This window comes from Miniopterus schreibersii, assembly GCF_964146895.1.
Source record: "Miniopterus schreibersii genome assembly, chromosome: 17".
Taxonomy (NCBI): domain Eukaryota; kingdom Metazoa; phylum Chordata; class Mammalia; order Chiroptera; family Miniopteridae; genus Miniopterus; species Miniopterus schreibersii.
Genome location: NC_138117.1, coordinates 23,587,411 through 23,611,100, shown reverse-complemented (window position 1 = coordinate 23,611,100; position 23,690 = coordinate 23,587,411). Strand labels below are relative to the sequence as shown.

The window sequence follows — 23,690 nt, the reverse complement described above, 5'->3', positions numbered from 1 at the left end:
TCATTCATTTGTAAGAATCAGATTTTTTTTAGAGAATACTAGAATTGTGTTTATGTTGTTATTGTCCGAACTTTGGTGGTAATTATGAGCTTAAACCCCTTTAAAACACATAGTCTATTTAATCATTAATATAGCATATAGGTGCTATAGAGAAAATCTTCAAAATGTTGAGAAATATAATGGAAGGTATAAAAAATGGAGAGTTGTATCTTGGGAGGAGAAACTAAACATTATAAAAATGGTAGTTTTTCCAAATTTCTACACTTGGTGTGACTCCAGTGTCAGTGACAAAGGAGTAGAAGTTGAGGATGAAGATAAACCCCAGTGCATGTAGCAACACTTCCAAAAAACTTTGCCCTGTAAGGGCAAAGAGGGTGACAACTGGAGGGGCCAAGAGAGTTGGATATTCTTTGTTGTTTCAAAGATAAGAGAATCTAGAGCACGTCTGAGTGCTGATCTTACTGGGACAGTATATGGAGGGGAAGGAGGAGGGGGCGATGTTTTGAATCAGTGGAATTGGGGACTTGGGGTGGTGGTGGGACATTAGTAGATGTATGTGATGGACCAAGGAAGGATCCTGAGAAGCTGTGGGGAGAGAGAGGGATTGGCTCTTAAAAGAAAGGGGGAATTTGAGAGCTTGTATTTTTTTCTGTGAAGTATGAGGCTATTGAGGATGGGGGGGTGAACAGAATGTGGGTATGTCGAAAGTTTGAGAAGAGTAGAGAAAGCCTGAAGATAGGTATTTTGATAAGTGAAATAATCATTTCACTAGAAAAACGTAATAAGATTGCTAGATAGTATTGTCTATAAATTTATAGTGATAGAATTCTGCCTAGTTTTGTGATACCCCCCTTTTTCAGCAACTCTCAGGTTTTCTGCTATAAGTATGGGAGAGGCAAGGATTGAGTTCAGTTTTGATCTTGAAAGAGGAGCTCACTGATCCCTCCTTATAGCCCTATGTGTTTAGAATAAACACAGCCTCCACCTAAGGAGGCTGCAGCCAAGGCACTTGCTCTGGGACATCCCCGTTCAGCTAAAGCCGGTGGTCAAGGGGACGGTTAGGAACTGGTTAAGTGCAGCCATATTTTAGGTGCTTTGGGAAGTTGACTTAAACGTAGTGGGGGGGGGGGAGTGGGGCACCTGTAGTACTTTCAACAATAAAGATTAAAAAAAAAAAAGAGACAAATTTCAAAGTTTCTATTGATTCTAATTATTTTGGTGTCTTAAAAAAAAAAAAATCAGTCTATTAAAAAATGTTTATCTTCCAGTTATTTGGTTCTGCAAAAATGAAATGACAAAATAGTTTATTCTTAGAATGGAGAAAAGATGTGTTATTTGAAGTTCATAACTAGTCTAATAAGATGATGTAAATTTTAGACAAAAAGTAGGAATTAGTACTGTCCATGTTGTATATTCAAAACCTATATTTGGAAAAGCAGTGCAATTATGTTAGCTACTAATATTTCTCTCTCTCTCTCTCTCCTTTTTTTTTTTTTTTTTTTTTTTTTAGGAAATAGTCTAGTAAGTTTAACCTGCCATTTATTTAGTCTTCATGGACTAATTGAGTACTTCCATTTAGATATGGTGAAACTCCGTAGATTTTTAGGTAAGTGATTCTAACTCATTTAGCAGTAGTAAGATTTATACAAGAACTTTTCAAAATTTGGTATCAGCTAGCTATTGCTCTAAAACAAACCACTCCAAATTTAGTGGCTTAAAACAACATGCACTTATTGAGCTCCTGAGTCTTGGGGCTGCCGCATGCTGCTTCTGGTCTGGCTGCCTCTCTTCTGCGTGCCTGCTGTTGACAACGCGCGAGTTGCACGGTGGCTTTGCAGGCCTTGCTGGGGCCTCAGCTGGAACATGGGGCCTGGCCTGGCGCAATTCCATATGGTTTCCTATTAAATTAAAAGAAGGCGGAGGAGTTTGGCACCATAGTAGATTCACATTGAAAACAAAAAAGAAAGAAATCTTTATTTATTTTAAAATAAACTGAGTTTGTTCAGAGTGGTGGCCAGTTTCCAAGAGAGAGCTGGTGAACCGAGACCCCGGGAGCCCTGGGCTCGGCACTGGCCTCCTTGACCTCCCACCTGTGCTGGCTGTTGGAGCAGATCAGGTGGAAATGTACCTGGAGGTGGGAGCTGTGGAGGCTCAGAGCCCTGGATCAGGGCATGGCGAAGAATTGGGACAACTTTGCAGTCAGGTTCTTATGTCAGCCGCAGCTTCCTGACTAACATGACACAATCTCTGTCCCTTTCTAGATGTTTGAAGGCTAAAACTTTAAAAGATCAGTACATTGCACTTAGGCCTCCTGTTTTGACAATAAACTTTAAAGATTATTTGGAATATGTTTCATGTGCAGGGCGATACTTAAGATGCTCCACTAGGAGAAAAGTTAAAGCTTTTCACTGAATAAAATATGTTAGGAAAAAATTGGTAGCATGAGAATTCTTTCTTCTTTAAGTAAGAAGACAGTGTTTTCTTCCCTCTTAAGTACCAAACTAAGATAAATTTATTATGTAGCATTTTTGAGAAGCTTTTAATGCGCATTTTTGAGAAGTTTTTAATGCACATTTATTTATAAATTGCTTATAAAACACATACAAAAATAGGTATTACAGAAGTATTTAAAAAGCGATTTTTAATCATGGGATCAAAGTAAATATAGAATTCCAAGTCTCTTTCCTGCTCACGGATGGTCTATAGTTGCCACCTTGGGGCTGCCGCACGTTACTTGGAGACCACTAGGTTTTAGAATGTCCTGCTGTTGGGCCACAGTGCAGATTTTCTGGTGCTGTGGACAGCTCTCCCTCTAATCCTGGTCCACCTTTTCATGATAGCATAACAGACACAGAGCAAAAAGAAAGGATTAACAGCAAGTCCATCCCTACAAACTGAAATGAATTCCAGATCTAAAATCCCCCTCACTGATGATGTGCTCACTGGGTCATTTTCATATGCCCCAGTATTTACACTGTTTTAGTGTTATGAAGATTTTTGTTCACTGATGAATTTCTAGTACTACCTAGAATAGTGCCTGGCACAATAAATATTTGTTGAATGAATTGTACTGTTTTTACTAAACTGAGAGATTCTTGGTTTCTCAGTTTGATTCACATTTTAAAAGAGAAAGTATTTTATAATTTTGACATGAATATGAATATGAATACCTTCTCATTTAAAAGTTTCAAACAAGTTATGAGTCAAAATGGTATTGATTTTTTAGGTACACATATGAGTTATGGGTGATTATCATCTCTCTGAATCTGAACAGTTAGCTGATAGACACATGGAAAGTGTCAGTAGAGAACTTGTGATTATCCCAGTTTTTTACTTGTCCATGCATCCCATTTACAGTTAAATTGGGGATCTTTTTCCTTTGTTGCAGTTATGATTCAAGAAGATTACCACAGTCAGAACCCTTACCACAATGCAGTCCACGCTGCAGACGTCACTCAGGCCATGCACTGTTATTTACGAGAACCTAAGGTAAGATGCAGGTGAAAATCCTAAGAAAGTTTCTTTGCTTTACTTTCAAATACTTTTCGCTAAGTTAGTGATCTGACTCAAAATCAGAAGTTTCCTTCACAAGAATGAGATCTAATGGGATCAAGTTTCCAAAAACAGCTATATTTGTAAGCATAGCAACTGGAGAATTGGGAGATTGCTGGAGGAGCAGCCGGAGGAGGAGTCCAAGTGAGGGCCAGATTGCCGCAGCCTCAGGCACAGTCAGGATGTGGCATTTACACTGTGCTCCCTGAGGGCAGGGACAGCCAATGTGGCTCAGTGGGTGATTAGGGAGCCAGGGAAGAGAAAACTGTGCTGGCCGTTGTGTGAAAATAAACCAGACAAGAGCAGAAATGCAACACAGCTCAGGAGCTGCTTCAGTGCTCCTCGAAAGAGCTCAGCCTGAGCAAGGCAAACAGTTCTAGGGCAGGAGAGGGGTGGACATTGACAAGATCTCTTGGGAATTAGAATGACTTAGATCCGGTGGCCCAGTGCATTTGGGGAAGTGAAGCAGAGGAGGAGTTGGTGACGACTGCCTGGGCAGTTGAATAGAAACTGGAAGTCCTGCAAGAGAGAGAGAGAGAATGCAGTTGAAAAGGAGCCCGTTTTGGGGACAGGGCTGGTAGAGGTGGTGACTTCCATTTTGAATATGTGGAGATAAATGTATTTGTTCAATATCCAAGTGGATGTCTATCTAATAGAGAGTTGGGTAGAAGAGTCCGAAGTATAGGAGAGAAATCAAACTTACTTTCCCTTCACAGAACTTTTAAAAATTCAGTTTTTTCTTTTCATGTTTCTGTTGTTAATGATTCACTCTTTAATCTACCTGAGATTGTTTGATGTCACGTGCAATCATACATTAAATTTTTTTTAGTCTAATTCTGGATTGTTGGATTCTCCCAGGATGGTACATGTCTATTATTCTGCCACTTCCCCTCTGTTTTAGTTATAAGAATATAACACTTGCATATTGCTTAATAAATTGCTTATTCATAAGATATCCACACATGCCCACATGTTTCTGCGTTGTCGGGAGGTTGTTCTTTGTGCAGCGTGCTCCTAGAGTGTGCCTCCGTTCCCCTTGATTAGTAAGCAGTGCTTTAAAAATCTGTATTTTTTAAGTGCTTTCACAAATCCTGAAGAGGATATTTTCTTCACCAAATTCTCCCCATTCATTGAACTTCTCTACATACCACTTAGAAGCAATACAAAAATAAATAGCAAATATTATCTTCCTTCAAACAGCTTACAGTTTTTCAGGGTATTCAGGTCCTTAGATGGTGATTTTTTTTTTCAGACTGAGATGAACTTGACACAAGGGATGGAAGAAGATTCATTCCGGCATAGAAAGAAAATATTAAAATTTGAATCAAAATTTACTTTAAAATTTTTCAGTTTTCACCTTTGTTTTATCATGTTCAATATATGTTAGTTTAGTATCATAGTCTATAAGTAAGTGTACTGATATTGGTGGTATATGCTCAAATTTTTTTACTGCTAGGGCACAAGATCATACAAGTTTAGAGAGCATTAACCTAATGTTACCTAAACAAAAGTACATTTTGCTGCATATTATGGCTGACATGTGAGGTGCTGTAGGAACACACATCAGCCATTGCTGGGGAAGGGGCTGCAGGCAGATAACAAGGACTGCTGGGGGTGGTCAGTGGAGCTGGGCCTTAGAAGGTGAGAAGCAGCTGCCAGGAATGAGAAGTGATACATGAAAAGCAGGTGAAACATGTAGCAAGGTGATCACTTTTTATCACTGAAATTTTCAGTCAGGTTATAGACTTTTTTTACTGTGATTATTTTGTTGTATCGAGTAAGATTATTAATGATTATTGGCAGTAAAAGGATAATGGTTGGTTTACAAGATTTCCTTTTCTGGTGTGTACATTGTGTACGCTGTTCTGAATGGACCATCCATTGGGAGAGGGTTTTAGTACAGGCTTGACATAGACTCCTGCTCTCTGATTACCCTGCAGCCTTGTTAAACATTAGGACCTCAGAAATAACCTCACTTTTTAGATTCTCAATTGAAATCTAATAAACAATTTGTTGATAAAAACCTGTTAAGAGGGTAAATCTCATGTTAAGTGTTCTTATAGTAAGAATTTTAAACCTCATGAGTCTTCTCTGTTTGGTAGTGGCTGTGGTAATTAATAAAAATACACAAACCTGTGTTTATTGCTTCAAAAGCATTCTTTTTCAAAAAGATGGTTTACACTTTGCCATTTTGATTAAGCTTGTTTAAAATAAAGCCATATAAGGATGAGCTTGGTAAACTCCATGTGGTCAGGGACACTGTCCGATCATGCCTCCCCGCAGTGTCGGGATGAGGCCAGCACTGGCAGGTGCCCAGTGGCCTTAGTGAACAGTCTGAAAAACATGAAAGGGGAGGACACTGTCAACACTGCCATTTGGGGCTAATTCAAAACTATTGTGATGGTACAGAGTTGATTTCACATATGTCTGTAATTAATTATTCTTTTGTCAACTCTAGCTTGCCAACTCTGTAACTCCTTGGGATGTCTTGCTGAGCTTAATTGCAGCTGCCACTCATGATCTGGATCATCCAGGTGTTAATCAACCTTTCCTTATTAAAACTAACCATTACTTGGCAACTTTATACAAGGTTAGTGCAGTTTTATCATCAACATTTAATATTCTTGCATTCCTGAAAATGTTTCATGTTTTCAAGAAGTGAAAGTGGTTCACAAATTCTCACTGAATGTTAGAATTTTAACCCGATTAATATTAAAATTTATTTTAATAATAAATAAAACTAATTATTTTATGTTCAGAAAAAAACTTATTCCCATTAAATTACTAACTCAGCTATGCATTTTTTTGTAGAATACCTCAGTACTGGAAAATCACCACTGGAGATCTGCAGTGGGGTTATTGAGAGAATCTGGTTTATTCTCACATATGCCATTAGAGAGCAGGTAGGTTGGATTCAGACAAATTTAATTTGCTGTGAACTATGAAAATTAAGTTGGCAAAACAGTTTTATAAAGTTTTAAAAGTTGCATTATTATGTTCAGGTGTTCCACAATTTTCAGTTTTTGTTAAATTTAATGGGTAAATTATTTTACAAATTTGTATCAAAATTTTAGTAATTTAAACCTATTCATTACAGTACAGTTAGTAGTATATTTTTAGTGAATTTTATGAAAGATCACCCCATAGGTTTGAGTACTATAAAATTCACTCTAAATACACAATGGCTCAATCACAGTTTACTGCTTATTTTTATAGTATTGCATATTTCCATCTTGTGCTAATTTAAATAAAACATTAATTTCTAGGTATAAATCGAATAGAAAGTAAACATTCTGTAAAACAAATAGATTTATTAAAAATCTATTTTAGGAAGTTTCAAAACTGATAAGTAAAAATCCTGGAGTCACTTCTAGAGCTATAGGATAAAATAATGAATGGAAAGAACAGAAAATACTAATTTTTTAGACTAGATCAGTTAATGTTAAGCAGGCCATTTGAAAGCCTAATAAAAGGCATTAATGTGAATGAGCCCAATATGGTGGGGGTTGTTGACAAAATCTCATATCATTGTCCATAAACAAAAGCTTTTAGTAATGAATGCCTCACAGAGAGAAGATGCACTTAAGAAAGCCATGTAAATGGTTATAGAAGCCAAGTAATTCTAGAAAAAGTGAGGCATAAAGTATGTTTGGGTATTAAAATTTAAGTTACTGTCATGGTTCTTTCCTTTTTCCCTTTCATGATTTAAAAACTTGCGTGTTTTGTGTAATGACCATAAGAAAAAAGCTGGACTTTATTTTTTATTTTTTTAAAATCTTTATTCATGGAGACCATTTGGAGTTATGACAGTACCTCTGGTAAGTGAAATTATTTCTTGCTGAGTACAAAAATTGCTTAAACCATACAGTGTTTGTATATAGAAATTATCTTTTCCTTGATTAAGGTAGATTAAAATGTTTGCTTTATTTCTCTTTTTATCATGTTTTGCATTTGATGATTAACCTGTTGAATTCTCAGATTTATTAATACAAGTAAAAACTGAAAATAAGGAACACTACACAACAGCATTCTTTTGTTTTCTTTGTTTTTGTGTGTAATAGTCAATATTGCAAGCCTTTTAATCTGTTGACAGCTCTGATCATTATACAAAGATAATGTTTGCTATGGCCCATTGAAACAAAAGGCAGGAGTTTTTGTTTTGTTTTTAATCCTCACCCAAGGATATGTTTGCTTATTTTAGAGAGAGAGAGGGAGGAAAGGAAGGAGGGAGGGAGGGAGGGAGGGAGGGAGAGAGAAACATCTACGTGAGAGAGAAACATCAATCGGTTGCCTCCACACGTGCCCAGACTGCGGATCGAACCAGCAGCCTTTTTGGTGTATGGATGACTCTCCAAACCAACTGAGCCACCTGGCCAGGCAAAAGGAAGGAATTTTTTTTTAAGATTTATTTCTCTTGTTATTTGACTTGAGACAGTATTTTAAAATACCATGTTGGGTTGTTTGTTTGTTTGTTAATCTTCACCTGAGGATATTTTTTCCACTGATTTTTTAGGGAGAGTGGAAGGAGGGAGAGGAAGAGAGAGAGACAGAGAAACAGCAATGTGAGAGAGACACACATGGGTTGGTTTCCTCCTGCATGTGCCCTGACCAGGGCCTGGGATGAACCTGCAACCCTTTGGTGTGTGGACTGACTCTCTAACCACGGAGCAACATCAGCCAGAGCTAAAATATGTATATTTTTTATTTATATTAACATGTTACCTTTTACCTTCCAGAAAATTTGGGTAGTCATTTAGATAATTGATTGATTCTTGAATATACATATACAGCCATATACAACTGTTGAACTATCCAGGGTTGGGGAACAGCCCACGAAATCATTTGGTCCTACCCTACCAAAGCAACTGCAGGCAGGACTCGAAATTCAGTAAATCTAGGAGATATTTTCATAGCTAATTCTTAAGTTGATAATTTTGTATGGCCCTTTAATGGTGTTATAAATATCCAAATGGCCCTTGGCAAAAAGAAAAAAATTGTTTCCCCACCCTGAACTATACATATACAGTAGTACCTCGGTTTTCGAATGTCTCCGTTGAGGAACATTTCTGTTTACAAACGCCGTAAACCCAGAAGGAAATGCTTCGGTTTTTAAACACGCCTCGGAAGTCGAATATGCCACACACTTCCACTGAGGGCAACAGCTGTCGGCTGTGGATCCCTCAGTTTTCAAACGTTTCAGAACTCGGATGGTCTTCCGGAATGGATTGCATTAAAAAACCGAGGGACCACTGTAATTGAACCTAACTTTCTCAAACCGTTTGGTGGAATTTCATCAGGACCTATCAGGCATCTTAGGATGTCTGCAGGAGTCAGTTGAATGGGCTCTTCGTCTTCCTTTTGACACTTCCTTCTCTGCCTTCCAGATCTCAGGTACCAGAAAAGAAACCAAAGTTGTTTACCCTCAGCACATCCCAGTGAAGAACATTCTCAAAACATGTACCAATCTTACCTATTTTTTTAGGCAAATAATTCCACCTTGGCTGGAAAAATATAGGCACTCTTTTTGGGATATTTGCATATTGGTATTTTCTACAAACTCTCTTGGTTTTAGTTTTGATTATTTTAGTAGGGTTTTTTCTGGGTGCATTCTTTAAAATTCATTTTTTTTGGTGATAGGTTAAAAGTTGAGTTGCAGTTAGAATATCTTAGGGCTCTATAAAGCTTTCTGAATATTAAGTTTAAGAAAAATCAAGAAGTAACTGTTTAAGTGAAAGTCTTGTATTTTTTCTTTATATTTTTCTAATTCCAGGAAACAAATGGAGACTCAGATCGGTGCTTTGATACTAGCCACAGACATCAGTCGCCAAAACGAGTATCTGTCGTTGTTTAGGTCCCATTTGGATAGAGGTGACTTATGCCTGGAAGATGCCAGACATAGGCATTTGGTTTTACAGGTAAAGTGGGGCTTGGAAAGGTTCTACTTCTGGGGTAAATCATGTGATTATTAGAATAAAAGTAAAATATTCTAGTGTAGTGTTCAGAGTGGTTAAATCTTGAGAGAAAGCAGTGCGCTCCCTTCCCTGAAGGAGAGCCCACTCCCGAGAAGGACACCGTCGCTTCTACATTGTTCGCATTCGGGATTTCTAATGAAAACAATGTTTGCAAAATTAAGGTACCATTAACTAAAAGCATTTTATTTTAATAAGTTCTCATATCTAAAAAATGACAGGGAATTGGATGATTTATTTGTAGCTTTATGGGTAATCCATGTCTTGTGCTCGGCTATACCATTAGGTTCAGTCTTGCAGCATTTCTGGAGAAATGATTGGTAGGCTAATCGAATCATAAAGTTAATATAAAAAATGGATTTTCTGTTGCAATTTTTTTTTAAGGTTTTTTTTTTACCCCTATTTAGAGTAGATTTAAACTTAGTACAATTGAAATTTTACTTTTTTTCTTAAAACAATGTTAATACTTTTCTTGCTAGATGGCTTTGAAATGTGCTGATATTTGTAATCCATGTCGGACCTGGGAATTAAGCAAGCAGTGGGGTGAAAAAGTAACAGAGGAGTTCTTCCATCAAGGTAAGTTACAGTATTGGTGCTGATTAATCTGTTCAGTTCATTTTCCTAGGATCATGTGGATAAAATAAGACATTTATAGGAGTCTGGTGGTAGATACTTGATATTTTTAGTGACAGTTTATAGTAGATGCACATACAACCAATGTACAAATTGAGCATGCTTTTATTTTAATTTTATTTTTTTAAATTAAGTTTCTTTTTTTAAATATCTTTATTGATTTCAGAGAGTGGAAGGTAGAGGGAGAGAGAGAGAAGCATCAATGATGAGAGAGTTATCATTGATCGGCTGCCTCTTGCACGCCCCCTACTGGGGATCAAGCCCGCAACCCGGGCATGTGCTCTGACCAGGAATCGAACTGCCATCTCCCGGATCCTACCTAGGTTGACGCTCAACCGCTGGGCCACACCTGGCTGGGTGAACATGTTTTCTCTTCTAGTCATCGGCTGTGTATGCATGCATTTATGAATTGACATAGATCAGGTTGGAAATTTTACTGAATGGAAAAATTTCCCTGACCTTCCCCCTCCTGTGTGGCGGGCATGGCCATATGAACGCATAAGACATTTTTGTAATTGAAAGCCAGGAGCCACGGATCTTCATTTTATGCACCTTCCTTTTAGAAATCTAAGATTTAAATTAAAATGCTGACAGAATTCCAGTCTTGTGGTAAAACACCTGGTAAGAGCTTTCCACCACCTCCATTTAATATAGGCTATCAGCTTGGCAACTTTCCCATGTGTGAGTAACTAATGTAGAAGCTGTCCTCTCCAGAGGATTAACTGTGTTACCTTTTTCCTAAGGATTTTACAGGTAAGACGGAGACATTAAGTATACACGTACTCGGGAGGTGTGCTCCACATAATAGTTCTGTCTCCTTTTGTAATTTCTAGGAGACATAGAGAAGAAGCATCAGCTGGTTGTGAGTCCGCTTTGTGACCGTCAGACGGAGTCGATTGCCAACATCCAGATTGGTAACTATGCAGAGATGCAGGCTGGCTAGAAAAATGCCACTGACTTTTAACTTTGTCGCGAGAAAGATACATTTGAAATATAAAATATTACAATTATGCTCATTTCTATTTTTTTAAATAATTTTACATTTTTATCCTTGTTTTTCCTTTTTTAGCACTTACAGTTTACTCTCATTTGACCTTAGGTTGTAAAAAGCATAATTTTTGCAGCGCACGTAACAATAACTTTGTTTTTGTTCTAAAACGGGAAGAAATGCGTAATTTGTTCTTGTGGAAGCTTTTTTGCCTAATTCTGGGGCTGCCCTTCTCTCATGAGAAGGTGGCCGCTGAGCTGTGATGTGAGACCAGTGTGCACTGCTGCTCAGTACACTTCCTTTGTGTCGCTGCCTCTTGGTTAAAGCAGTTCCTCCACCTCTCGCGCTGGCTCTTGAAATCTAGCCTTGAAGTGTCCCTTCAGTCTTCGCCCCAGCGACTTCCCCTCGTTTCCCTAGAGCAGCCTGGGGCCGCTCAGTGTTCCCCAAGCCCACGCTGCTCCTCCTGCCTAATGGACTCCACTTCCCTGTCACGTCCTCCAGCAGCCGCCTCCTCTCTCCAGGTAGTCTGTCCTCTCCCGGCTGACGTGTCTTTCTCAGCTCTCAGGTCCCTCCTGGCCTTAGTAATGTACCCCGAGGCCAGCGCAGCGCCTGGAGCAGCAGGCACAGGGGACCTCGGGGAGGGAACCGTAGCTGGAAAAGGTGTGACAAAGCGGCCGTGTGGACGCTGCAGCTTGTTGCGGGGGGAGCCAGGATCGGCTGACGGGTCGGGCGTATGGGGTAACTCAGCAGCAGGGTTTCGAGGAATGGCTATAACTTTGGTAGCTGGTGTTGAGTAGGGCCTTTGAGAATTAGGTTGAATGTAGTGAAAATGTGTACACAAACTTCAGAAAGATAAAGTTTCTAGAAATTCAGAAGGTAGCGTGATACTGTGGCATAATACTCTGAAAGGAGGGCTGTGCTGTAGCTCGGAAATTCAGAAATATAATTCCCATTGTAATCACAAAGGGTCCTTGTGTGGAAGACTTGGGCAGTAACTGACTTGACTGTGGAGGAGAGTCCGCGGGACACCGGTCTCCTCGGAGCCCAGGTTGGCCAGGAAAGCTGAGGAGGTTCACAAGAGGATAAGACAGGACGTAGATCTGCTCTGCCTTCTCAAGTAGACTTATCTTCAAACGTAAAAGAATGGATTAAATACAGGAAAGAGGGACTTGAGGCTGGGTGAATGGGTAGTAAACTCACTATAGCTACTTTAAATGTCTTTGCCTGAGCACATTACTCCCTAGATTAATGTGAGAACTTGCAATTGAGATTTCTTAAAATTGCAGTATTTTAAAGGAAAAAGAAGCTAGATGCCTTAAATTGTTCATCTCAGTCTGTAGGTTGTCAATGTTGGAAAGCTCTAGAATGGATTATCAGAAGAACAGGGAAAGGTAAATGATGATAATAGTTCACATCTACTGATTCCTCACCGCCACCCTAGGAGACAAGTCATGCTGGTATTCTCTTGTTCAGATAGTTTCCCCAGTTTATATTGTTAACAGGCATTAGTCTTTCTCATGTCAAATTCCAGGTAAAATGGGGGTTGAAAAGATTCTGATTCTAGAGTAAATCATGTGACTGTCAGAATAAATTCTGTGCTAAGCAGTGATTACCTGGAGCTAGCATAGTTAGTCAGTAGAGGTCACGTTTAATTAATACAGTTTCCTTCTTTGATAGGAATACTAGTTTCATTGGACGAGCACATGGCATACTGGTTAGAGCAGGGCCCCTGACCGGGCATCCGGTGGGTCCGGAGACGAGCTCGAGCGCGTGGGCTGGTGCAGTTAAGTGGATTCACGAGGGCTGAGCAGCTGGCGGGTCCTGCCCTCCGAGTGGGTGCTGCATGGCTGTGTCCATGACCCGGCCCATTCATTTTTATCAGATATTAAGACCTAACAGAAAGTTTAGGTTAACATAGAACCAGAAGTGATAATTTGTTAGATATTAGAGGCAGAATCTCAAAGCTCGAAACCATTTGGAACAGTGGGGAGAGTCAAGTAAGGTGAGTCACGTAAAACCCGTGACAGTGAGGTTCTGCATTTGGGCACAAAACCCCAGCTGCTCATGCCTTAGCCGTGGCGCCTGGAAAGGACTGGGCTCTGGGGCTGGTCCAACCTGACACTGCTGGTGTAAGGATGGCTGCCCAAAGCTGCGGTGTCTGGCTCCGTAGTGACATCTTTCTGCGTTTGCCTCTTCCTCCTCACCAGAGCCTGGCTCCTTGAGGGCCGGTCCTGTCAGCTTCGTTCCTGGCCCTGCCCGGCTACCCTAGAACAGTCTGGCACATAGGTGCTCAGCGAATGTGTGTGGAGGGAGCAGAAGAAATGAAAGGAAGCCTCGTTCTTGTACTTCAGATTCTGTAATTTGTACACTTAAAAAAATTCAACCATCAGACCAGAGACTGGTTTTCTAATTAAAAATAGTGGGTGCTGACTGCTTTAATTTCAGTGAGATTTCTTGGCTGAATGGAACCTGTGTTGTCTGTGGTCAGCATGGTCTTTTGCTGCAAACAGAAGTTTCTGGAGATAAAGAAAATTTAAAAACTGGTTTACACAAGCAGTGATAGAATTTGAATGTACACTTTTCCTGTCCTTAACAGATCAAAAGTTAGGAAGATAGTGTTATTTGTTTCTCCTAATATTTATGATTTCATTGATAGGTATTTTCTGGGAGGCCTCATTTCACCATGTGTGAGACACTCGGTAGTATTAAATCAGATATAATGTACACTTGAGTGCTATTTAAAGATGCAAACAGTCCTGAAATCACTCCTTTTCCTTTGCTGACTGTGAATTAAGGAGATCAGTATATGGGTTGCTTATAAAGTAGGACCCTAATCTCCTCTGTTCTTTCTTTCATTTCTTCCGTTTCCCCCCACACACATAATTTTTGTCAGGAGTTTTGGCTTGTGAATTCTGAAATAAAATGGCTTATTTTAGTCATGACCAGGTGTGAAGATTACCATCCCTGAGGGTAGAAAGAGGGAAATCGCCTCGCCCCCTGCTCCCCTTCATTCAAGCCTGAGCCCCACAGTCCTGGAGTAGACACCCCTTAGCCTTGGCTGTCTCACTGGAAGTGTCCCACACATTGTGTTCCACCCGCTGTCCTCAGAGTCAGTAAGGCCACTGCGTGTTTGCTTCAGTAGAAGGGCGTGGTCGTGCAGCTGAGAGGAGTCATCAGAAAAGATTTGATGTTTGTCAGTTCACCTTTAAATTACTTAAGAAACACATTCTTCAGAGAAGATTTGTAAATTTACATACACATTAAACTTTTTGAAAAATAAGATTTAGGTAATATTGGAATAGGACTTAAGAGAGTAAACAAAGTAGAGATGGTTTAAAGATAGTTTCAGAACATATGTTGATACCTTTTCTCTTTTTTCTTAAGGTTTTATGACTTACCTAGTGGAGCCTTTATTCACAGAATGGGCCAGGTTTTCCAATACCAGGCTGTCCCAGACGATGCTCGGGCACGTGGGGCTGAATAAAGCCAGTTGGAAGGGACTGCAGAGGGAGCAGTCCAGCAGCGAGGACACCGAAGCTGCCCTGGAGGAGTTGAACTCACAGTTATTACCTCAGGAAAACCGGTTGTCATAGCCCAGAGTCAGTGCGTCAGGCTGCCCCCTGGAAATTGTTAGAAATGTGAAGTGGGGGCTGGAGGTGAGGGAACCAACTCGGCCGCCCAGGTTTCCAGTTCCAGCTGACTGGGTGCTGTGAGCATTATTCATGTCCAGGATGCCCTCTTTTGGATCATTTGAACCCACTTTTTAATGATGAGACCTGAACATACAGCAATATGGATTTGGCTCTCACGTGAAACCTTGAATCCGCAAAGCCCAGCAGGAGTGAATCCGGAAGGAGAAACAAAGGAGGTTTTGTGGAGTGACTCGTGTTTCTCACAGCGTTTATTCTCTGAACCATGAAACTTGAACTGAATCTTTCAGCAGAAATCTCTTGGAATTTAACCAGTCTGATGCAACATTGTGTATCTGTCCCTTCCACCGAGTTCTCTCTGAAAAATGGAAATGTGAAGTGCCCAGCCCCTGCTGCCTCTGGCGAGACTCGATGTTTACAAATCCACTCTGAAATACTGGTTCTAAACTGCCTTGGAGCATAATTGCGAAGGAACCACTAAGAATTTTAAAGATCAAACTTTAAACTGCAGCTCCTTCCCCCTGGTTTGCCTTTTTTCTTCTTTGGATGCCACCAAAGCCTCCCATTTGCTCTAGTTTTACTTGTGCACTGGAAACTGTGCATTAGCATAGAGTACGCCAAGCTTTCCCTCCAGTGCTGTTTGGCAGTGCCCTTTTTTAAACTATTAGTTTTGATTTGGGGCGGGAGGGGAAGAACACCAGTGTCCTAGCTGTATTATGATTCTGCAGTGGAGACATTGCATGTTGTTTTCACTACTGTACACTTGACCTGCACATGCAAGAAAAGGTGGAATGTGTAAAACACCATAATCAGCTCAGGGTATTTGCCAATCTGAAATAAAGTGGGATGGGGAAGTGTGTCCTTCAGAGCAAGGGTACTAAAGTCCCTTTCGCTGCAGTGAGAGGTATGTTGTGTGTGAATGGGCGGATGTGTGTCTGTGTGCATGTTGTGCATGTGTGACTGTGCATGTGTTCTATTTATCCATGTGGGAAAGGTTGGACATGTATGCTTTTATTTATTTTAGAATGTGATATAATGAGCAGCCACACCTGGGGGGAGGGCGGGGAGGGGAGCTGAACAGATTGCTCCAGTTGCCTTAAACTATGCACAAAGCTAAGTGACCAAACTTCTTGTTTTGATTTGAAACAAGTGCATTGTTTTCTTGTCTCCCCCTTCCCCCCTTTTTGATGAAACATTACCCTTTGATGGGCCTTTTGATGTGAACAGATGTTTTCTAGGACAAAAATCTAAGGACTAATTTTAAACTTAAAACATTCCACTTTTGTAATTTGTTTTAAATTGTTTCATGTATAGTAAGCACAACTGTAATCTAGTTTTAAGAGAAACCAGTGCTTTCTTTTAGTTTAATTGTATTTCCCTTGTTACTGTAAAAGACTGTTTATTAATTATGTTTACAGTTTGTTGCAACAGCCATTTCTTGGGAGAAAGCTTGAGTGTAAAGCCATTTGTAAAAGGCTTTGCCATACTCATTTTAATATGTGCCTGTTGCTGTTAAATTTTGATAAATAAAAACCTATCTTTTCACATTTTATCTTTGATACTTACCTTATAATTAACCCTTTGGAAATCATAACCCTAAATTACCAGGAGGTCAAAGATGTAGCTTCTTGGCTGTGGCATTCACTCATCACGTGTTTGTTCAGGCAGAGCTGGGCGCAGACACAGTCCTGTGGGGTGATCTGCACTCACCACTGAGCAGACCGAGGCCCTGGTGACGAAGTCTGCTCAGAGGTCAGCTTTGAACCCAGACCTCTTGACCCCACAGCCTTTTGTTCCCACAGCTGGAAATTGCGTAAGATTTAGCACCTCTTGCAAGTACTACAGTACTACTTGTATTGGCCTTTTTAAAGTAATAAGAAATGGCCACTTAATTCTACTTGATTGATATCAATGTAAGAAAGGTATCCCTGGGCCTCTTCTGTATCTTCCCAAGTTCAGTGCATTAGAAGGGCTGCAGTACAGGCTTTGACATCAAACACACTGTCATTATTGGCATAGAAGAGTGACACCCCATAGAACTATAATGTGAGCCACAGAAGTGATTTTCAGTTTACTAGTAGCCACATTTAAAAAAGAGAAACTATAATTTATTTCAATATGGTATATATACTTTATTATTTCATTACGTAGTCATTATAAAAAGCCATTGAGATGTTTAAATTCTTTTTTTGGCACAGTCTTTGAAATGTGGTATGTATTTTACACTTATGGTGCATCTCAGTTCATACTAGCCACATTTCAAGTGCCCGGTATCCACATGGGGTAGAAGTGGCTACCATTTTGGACAGTGTGGGTACGGAAATCTGACAGTAGCAAAGCTGAGTGTTCCTGGGGAAAGTCAACTGGCCACTCATGAGGTGGCAGCACCTTGGCAAATTGGATGCATCCGAAGTCTGATAAAGTTCTTTACAAGCTTCATAGACCTGGTGTGTCAGCACATGGAGAGTGGAACTATCAGAGCAAACTCACATTAACGAAGCTCACAATAACTGATGTTTTTAAAAAGTGTTCGTATTTAAATTTACAATGGGAAATATAACTATCAATCATTCTCTCCCTTTAGGCAGATCTTGGGAAGCCAGATCGTGATGAGCCGGTTACTTGGTGAGCATGGATTCTGAGCAAGGGAAGCAAGTTGCCTCATGCATCCATCTCCCTATGGGGCCTTCCTGCTGATATTCACGTTTGTGGAGCAGGGTTCCCTCTTCCCGTGGACGATGCTAGAGGTTCTCTGCCAGTCACTGCTTCTCCACATCAGCTTCTGATTGGCACTTCCAGTAGATATGTCAGTACCTTCAGCCTTGTCTCTTTTGAACTGGCCTGGGCTCCATCTGCCTGTGTCTGACCGATTGCTTTTGCTTTGATCCACTGTTTCTTAATGATATTCAAAGGATTGTCTTACGTCCATTCTCAGGGGGAGACTCCTCAGTGTTGCTCTCATTTCTTGCCTAATACATATGATAAACCCATTGAACTGGTTTTTTTTGTTACATGTATGTGGGAATCACTGTCTATACTGCTTTTTAAATATGACCTATATTCCTTGAACATTAATTTTCTAGAAAAATTTGAGATAACAGTTCAATAATTTAGAATAATTAGATAAAATAATTTATCTAAAATAAATTTAAAATAATTAGATAAATTATGGAATGGATTGCAAAATTTTAAAGATAAAACAGGAGACTTCAAAGAATTGAGCATGTAGCAGCCCATTGGGGCTCTAGGCCCAACTCTTCAGTTGTGGGGGCATCTCCTCTGCTTAGGGGTAAAGGTCCTTGGAGAGAAAATTTTTGCAAGCCTTAGGTTAATGAAAAAAGATCTGGGTCCCGGTATTTGTATTCTGTAAATGTGATGGTTTGTAGTGATTCTCTGTATAAAATAACTAAATATTTTATGTCCTTTGCAAACCTGGGAAATATATTTGTACCTGACATACAGGTTTAGAGGTGCTAGTAATTCTTTGAAGATTCCTGTAAGTCTCTTTTTCCAAAATGCTTTCTTGCCTCTTAAAGCTTTCAATTTTCTTAAAACTTTGAAACTTTCACATCAGAGGTTTACAGTGTTTTTCATGTGTCCTTTTTAAAATGTATAAATATTTTGTTTAAATCCCCACCCAGTCAGTATCTTCTTGCTTGGGAAAATATATGATGACTGATAGCTATGATGCATTCAGTAATGTTTTTTAAATAAATGTGCATATTAAACACCATAGTATCAGCATACATTTGAAGCATAAGGTTGTACAGGTACATGCAAGACTTAGTCTGAGCCATTCCTTGCTTGCTGTGGATCTGCAGACAACTTGTGTCTTTTGGAGGGCCCCAAAGGTCCACGGCAGAATGACCGTACTTGTGGGTGAGCTGACTGGTGGTGTATGGGGAGGGGTGGGGGACACCACGGGCCTCATCTGGTCTCTCGTGCTCAGCACAGGGCTAGCGTAAATTGGGCCATCAGGAAGCGGTTGTTGAACAAGTAACTTGGTGGTTTAATCATGTGTTTCCTTTTTAGCTGTCATTAACAGAAATTATACTGAAACTAACTAGTCTGTTTATGCTGAAGTTATGTGGTAAGCAATATCCAAGTTCCTGTGTGTGCAGAGCACTGCGCTGGATATAATAAAGGTATTAAAAATTCCAGAACATGGTCTCTGTTCTCAAAGTGTTTGGGTGACAAAATGATGTGTGGAGTGTTTGCTACGCATGGCGGGTTTCCATGTTGTACAGAATGAATGCCAGGGGTCGGAGTGTTTAGAAGGAATGGTTTAGTTCATTAATTCTCTTCCGTACTGTCTGCTCTGTTTCCAGTGCTTTCTAATGCATTCTCCACCTCATTTAGTCAGTTCTTCAGCTCCAGAGTGTGGTTCTTTATTGTCTCAGTCTCTTTGGTAAAGTACTCCTGGTCATTAATTTTATTCCTGAGCTCCTTGGACTGCCTTTCTGAGTTTCCTTGGATCTCATTGAGTTTTTTCATGACTGCAATTTTGGATTTTGAATGCTCTGTCATTTAGATCCCAGTGTCCCATGACTTTGATTTCTGAAGAATTGTCATTTTCTTTGTGTTACTTCGTTGTTCATGTGATTGATGTTGTGCATCTGAAGTAGTGAGCACCTTTCTTGATGATACTTAGGGGTCTTTCTTTCGTTTTAGTAGATACGCTGTTTGTAGCACAAGTTTTTGTTTTCTCTTACCTGTGCTACCTACACCCCCGCAGTGGTGGTGTGTCCCTGCTGTGTCTGTGTCACCTGGGTCTCAGGGCACCACCACTCTGGAGAATTCGGTGAGTGGGGGGCAGCCAGGTTTGTGAACCCCAGTGCTGTTACCTGGTTCCCTGTGGTCAGATGCCATGGATGCATCTCTGCTGCAGCTACTGGGCTCCACTGCAATCAAGGGAGGGAGCCAGGTTTTCAGGCCAATGCTGCTTCTGCTCCTTACCCTCCCTGGGCCAGTGTGTGGGGGCTGCACCCCAACTCCTCCACCTCTACCATGTTAGCTGGGGCTCCAGGCTCGGCCACAGGGGCCGGGGAACTGCGTCCTCAGGCACTGTCCCTGTCCTTCCCCCCATCCTGCCTCCCCTATGTATTGGTGTGTGGACCTCCTTGGAATGCTAGTGTGTTGAGCAGAGCCTTTGTTGGGTTACAGAAGTCCATAGGTGCAAATTTCAGGGGAGATACAAAGGGGTCTTCTCCACTGTGATGCTATGATTTTTTTTTTTTTAATCTTTATCTGAGGACATGTTTTTATTGATATTTTTTTAAAGAGAGAAACATCTATCAGTTGCCTCCCACCCCACCTGGGGATCAAACCTGCAACCTAGGTATGTGCCCTAACCAGGAATCGAACCCACCACCTTTTGGTGCACAGGACAACACTCCAACTAACCAAGCCACCTGGCCAGGGCTACATGAGATTCTTGAGCATAAATGTTAAGTGTTTGTTGTTGAGCCATCTCCTATAAAGAATCAGGAGGCTGCATGATATTTCCTTTATTTTAGCTGAAATTTATATACGTTATATATCTAAACTTTTTGAAGAAAGTACCCTTAAAGGAATGTTTCAGGTTCCTAATCAAACATTTGAATTTTCCTCTAAGAATTATCACAAGATGCGGGGTTAGCCTTTTCCATTATGGGGAAGATTACTCAGGTTACCTGGGGCTTTATCCTGAGGATCCGTGTTGTGGGAATGGAGAAGAACCTTTGTGGGGGCCGCTGGGAGCAAGCCTGCAGCCAGGCATTCCGAGGGGCAGCTCTCTGCTGTACCCGCTCATTCCTCCCACACTCCTGCCCCGCTTCTCATCTCTACCTTGCGCTCTGCTCAGAAAGGTGGCATCATGTCGTTTTTAAAAGCCTTTACAGCTAGACAGATCTGGGTTTGGGGCTTTTGTCATTTATTAGCTGTAGGTCCTTGGGCAAGTTACCTAATCTCTTGAGTGGCTTCCTAGCCTGTAAAATGTGTTTCTTAAAAGTAAATAATGTGCCGTAGCTGGTTTGGCTCAGTGGTTAAGTGTCAACATGTGGACTGAAGGTCCTGGGTTTGATTCCAGCCGAGGGCACGTATCTCGGTTGCAGGCTCAGCCCCAGCCCTGGTCGGGGTGTGTGAAGGAGGCAACCAGTTGATGTCTGTCTCTCACATCAGTGTGCCCCCCGCCCCCACTCTCTGAAAAGCAATGGGAAAAATAGCCTCAGGCGAGGATTTAGAAAGTAAATAATGTATTGACACAGTTAAGTGCCAAACCAGCGGCCTCATTCATTTCCTCCTAATGTTTTGTATAAAGTGCTCAGGAGTACAGCTGTCCTCATGTCGTCATCCTTTGAACTCCAGGTACCAACTGCCCCTCTGTCCAGGCTTCCTGTTCAGATCCCCGAGGGACTGACTGGACCAGCTTGTGGAGGCTGTGTTCTCGGGCCCGCCAGTCAGCGCTACCCGGCGTTCCTCGCGGAAGGGGAGGGGAGGGGAGGGGAGGGGAGGGGAAGGCAGCGGTGCAGGCGCTGCGCAGTCTGCCTTCGAGCTGGGTTAAGGAGTATTCAGAGCCGGGCCCTGGGATCAGTCTCACGTACTCCCGTCCCGTGTTGCTAAAACCAGCATTTCAGACGACGCCCCAGCCAGCGTAGTTCTCACCCTTGATGCAAAGCGCACTGGCCAGTGAACAGGGGTGGCCATTGGACAAGATCAACAGCAGACGGCGTAGCTCCAGCAAAAATCCTGTCAGGAAGCTTGGCCTTTCTCCCCGTAAGGCTTCTCCCGCCAGGCAGGCAGTTCGGGGGGGGCTGCTCGGTGCCGGCCCCGCTGGTTGGTACAGGTGGGGCGCTGGTGGGCTGCCTTGTTCACCCCCCTGGGAATGTCCAAATCACCCAGGTCCTACTCTAACCTATGGAAGGCGCACTCTGTGACCTGCAGAGAGGCGGGAGGACCTCCCGCTGTGGGAACGTGAAGGCAGCCAGCATGTAGGAAGTGGATTGAGGACAGTAATCTCCTGACGGAGACACACGACTTCTGGTTCCTTACTTGGTGATGCTGTTTATTATCCTGTGTCCTCAAGTGACACACTAGTACCAAAGAACCAGCCTGCTCACAAGATTGACAAGGAAAAACTAGAAAGAACTCTAAGAAATAGGTTCAGTAGGGTGGGTAGCTCAGAAGAATGACATCTCTAGGATGAGAAGGGAAAGGACTCAGGAGGGGCTGAAAGCTCATGAAAATACTGGGACAACAGACATAACTGATATTGTCATTAAACTAAGCATCTCTTTCTGCCTGACAGTCTCAGAGCTGATTTTCCTGGGTTAACTCCTGAAAGTTTTAAACTTCCACTGGCCAGATTCTAACCCAGAGAGAATATTTTTGGGTAAGTTATCAGAAGGATGGTTTTTCCGAAATATTTGTTTTTGGTAATTATTACCCTGTGGTGTCTTCTTTCCCACTTAGACTTACAGGAATTCTTAATACAGCAAGAGGACAGGATTCTTCCACAGAAGAGGCTGTGACTGGGGAGACAACCAGAACTACAGACTCTAGGCCTGCTGCTCCACCCTAAGCCTGTGCAGGGGCCAGGGACCAACCATATATCGTAGGAGAAATCAGTCTACTGGAAACTATGGTGACCTCATATAAAATGATTTAAGTAATAACTTATTTAGCACTCTACTTACTGTTCACAGAATGTGTTCAAATCATTTCATTTAATCAACAATTTTTTGAGCTGAGCATTATTCCCATTTGAAAAACAGAGGTGTGACTTGGCCAGATCACATACATGGATCATGTGTAACTCCAAGGCCAGTGTTCTCTGACTCATACTGTGTATATGTACTGAATCCCTGAACTAGTCAGAATCATAGTAGACAAAACATATCAGTTACTTAACTGCATTTTATAGCTGAGGCTTAAAAGGTTAATTTTTAAGATCTTTCACTTCAGGTATTGTTGGAAGAGAGAACCAGAAACTGAATGAGGTGAGCACTGAGGAAAATCATCCCTCGTGACGGCCCTTCAGTTTTAATGCTGAAATCCTTTTAAGATTAGAAAGGTGAATGAAAGACAGTGTAACTTATTCTAAGGAGTACATTTCCACTTGAAAAATGTAGAAAGCAAATTACTCTTGAGAAGCTACATGTGCTATAAAACAATCCTACCTATAGTAAAAAAAAGAAAACATGTATGTAGGCTTTATGGTCCAAGGAAAAAGTTTTCTTTATTTCAAATTGGAGCACTGGCCAAAACTCAATACTGATACAAATGTAAATTTCTTCTTAGGAGGTCAAAATATGTGTGTCAGGTATACTGTATGAATTTCTTTTAAAAGCAGAATTTTTAAACCATATAAAACAATTAGAAACATTGTACATCAACAGCATGTATAAAATAAGCCACTGTTCATATTTAAGCTGATAACCAAACCATGTAAGTTACCTCAACTAGTACTTGCTAACATCTAGAACATTGCACATATTTTCAATAACTTAAAAGTTAGGGTCTATCTACTCTCATCTCCCACCCCCTAGAGGAAATACAACTTTTTAAAAATATATTTAAATAAATCCAACTATTTACTCACGGTAGGAGATTCAGGCATTAACTATAGTTGAGTTTAAAAGAAATAAAGAAACCATGAAGATTTATCAAGTATTTAAAAATGATCACTTGTAGCAATTCATTAGAAGCCTAGATGAAAAAGGCAGCTCTCTACTTCCTATAACAGCTAAGGTTCATGCTGCATAATGTAATTCGGCAGAGCAGCATTCTGATGATGAACATCTTATAGGAAATTTTTTCACCTACTCAGTGTTCCATTTTAAAGCTATTATTTTGACCAGTATTAAAAATTTTAAACTCCATTATGCCAACAATTTCCAGAAGTATTAACTTAGCAACAAG

General features: G+C 40.9%; 1 protein-coding gene across 4 annotated transcripts in view; it reads left to right on the top strand.

The window, feature by feature from the left end:
• PDE7A (phosphodiesterase 7A) overlaps positions 1–16,344 on the top strand; it is a gene marked incomplete at its 5' end in the record, with an annotated part of 157,338 nt that extends 140,994 nt beyond the window's left edge. For 3 of the 4 annotated variants that reach the window (XM_081116882.1, XM_081116880.1, XM_081116883.1), the window contains 8 exons: positions 1,511–1,606; positions 3,389–3,489; positions 6,011–6,142; positions 6,364–6,455; positions 9,323–9,467; positions 10,001–10,097; positions 10,988–11,068; positions 14,527–16,344. In XM_081116882.1, coding sequence (XP_080973008.1) covers positions 1,511–1,606; positions 3,389–3,489; positions 6,011–6,142; positions 6,364–6,455; positions 9,323–9,467; positions 10,001–10,097; positions 10,988–11,068; positions 14,527–14,735 — 953 coding nt within the window. In that variant the 3' untranslated portion in view covers positions 14,736–16,344. The remainder of the gene's footprint in view (positions 1–1,510; positions 1,607–3,388; positions 3,490–6,010; positions 6,143–6,363; positions 6,456–9,322; positions 9,468–10,000; positions 10,098–10,987; positions 11,069–14,526) is intronic. The other variant, XM_081116881.1, reaches the window with a different exon arrangement.
• Between the last annotated feature and the right edge of the window lie 7,346 nt (positions 16,345–23,690).